Below are 839 nucleotides of genomic sequence, written 5' to 3' on the forward strand. Positions count from 1 at the left end.
GGGGGGGGGGACGCGTAATTTTTTTAGTTGAAGAAAATACATGTACAGGTCTTTTGTGTGGGATGCAGACAGACTCAGGAGCAGGTGAGAAATGCACTCTGGGCTTGGTCTCTGATTTGGGGCTAACGCCCTGAATAGGGTTGGGGGAAAGCACTTAGACACTCACCAGGGTCCAGGCCGTCTGCTGGCATCTTCGGTAGTGGAACTGGCAGACCAGTACCTTATGGGGTGGCCATGCAGGTGGGGACCATTGGACAGTGGCCTCCAGGGGATCATCCTCTGAAAAGTCCACATCAGGGCCCAGTTGCGGGGCTTCTGGCTTCACTGAGGAGGGGAAGACAGGGTGCACTGAGTTGGGCTTCAGGACCACCCACCCCTTAGACAGCAACCCGCCCTCCTGCCTGTTACTTTGTGTCTCCAGGTTCACGAAGACTGGGGGCCAGGGAGGCTGGCCCGCCACGGCTGCCCAGACAAGGAGTTCATCAGATGTGGTGAACTGTTCCCGGGGGATGGTCACCCAGCTCTGCCCAGTAGGCACTGCCACAGTCCAGGTTCTGTTGGAATGACTGTGAGAAGAGATGGGGGAGTAGGGGGAGGTGTACATAGGGCTGGGCCCAAGCCATACCAACAACTGCTCTGTTTGGGTTCAAATCCCAGCTCTCCTATTTTGGAGTTGTGTGACCTTGACAAGCAACTTAACTTCTCCCTGCCTCAGTTTCCTTATCTACAAAATGAGGGCACCTGCTGAAAGGGCTGGATAGAGGAGGGGAACCGATGTGATAATAAGTGGAATGCGTTTAGGACACCATTTGGGTGCATAATACATGTTATGTGAACAT

The 839-nt window shown here is 54.2% G+C and overlaps 1 protein-coding gene across 1 annotated transcript; it reads right to left on the reverse strand.

Moving 5' to 3' along the window:
* Nucleotides 1–104: 104 nt before the first annotated feature.
* Nucleotides 105–803, reverse strand: LOC106725877 (interleukin-27 receptor subunit alpha-like). Its single transcript, XM_014538623.1, has 2 exons — nt 409–803; nt 105–324 (listed from the first exon to the last, which is right to left on the reverse strand). The coding sequence occupies exons 1-2, from the start codon at nt 602–604 to the stop codon at nt 155–157; spliced, it is 366 nt and encodes a 121-aa protein (XP_014394109.1). The 5' UTR covers nt 605–803; the 3' UTR covers nt 105–154.
* Nucleotides 804–839: the final 36 nt, after the last annotated feature.

The sequence above is a fragment of the Myotis brandtii genome, unplaced genomic scaffold, assembly GCF_000412655.1.
Source record: "Myotis brandtii unplaced genomic scaffold, ASM41265v1 C41788109, whole genome shotgun sequence".
NCBI lineage: Eukaryota > Metazoa > Chordata > Mammalia > Chiroptera > Vespertilionidae > Myotis > Myotis brandtii.

Coding starts and splice junctions, on each gene's coding strand:
- LOC106725877 (XM_014538623.1), bottom strand. CDS start 604: ATGTACACCTCCCCCTACTCCCCCATCTCTTCTCACAGTCATTCCAAC. Junction 325..408: donor CGTGAACCTGGAGACACAAA/GTAACAGGCAGG, acceptor TCCCCTCCTCAG/TGAAGCCAGAAGCCCCGCAA.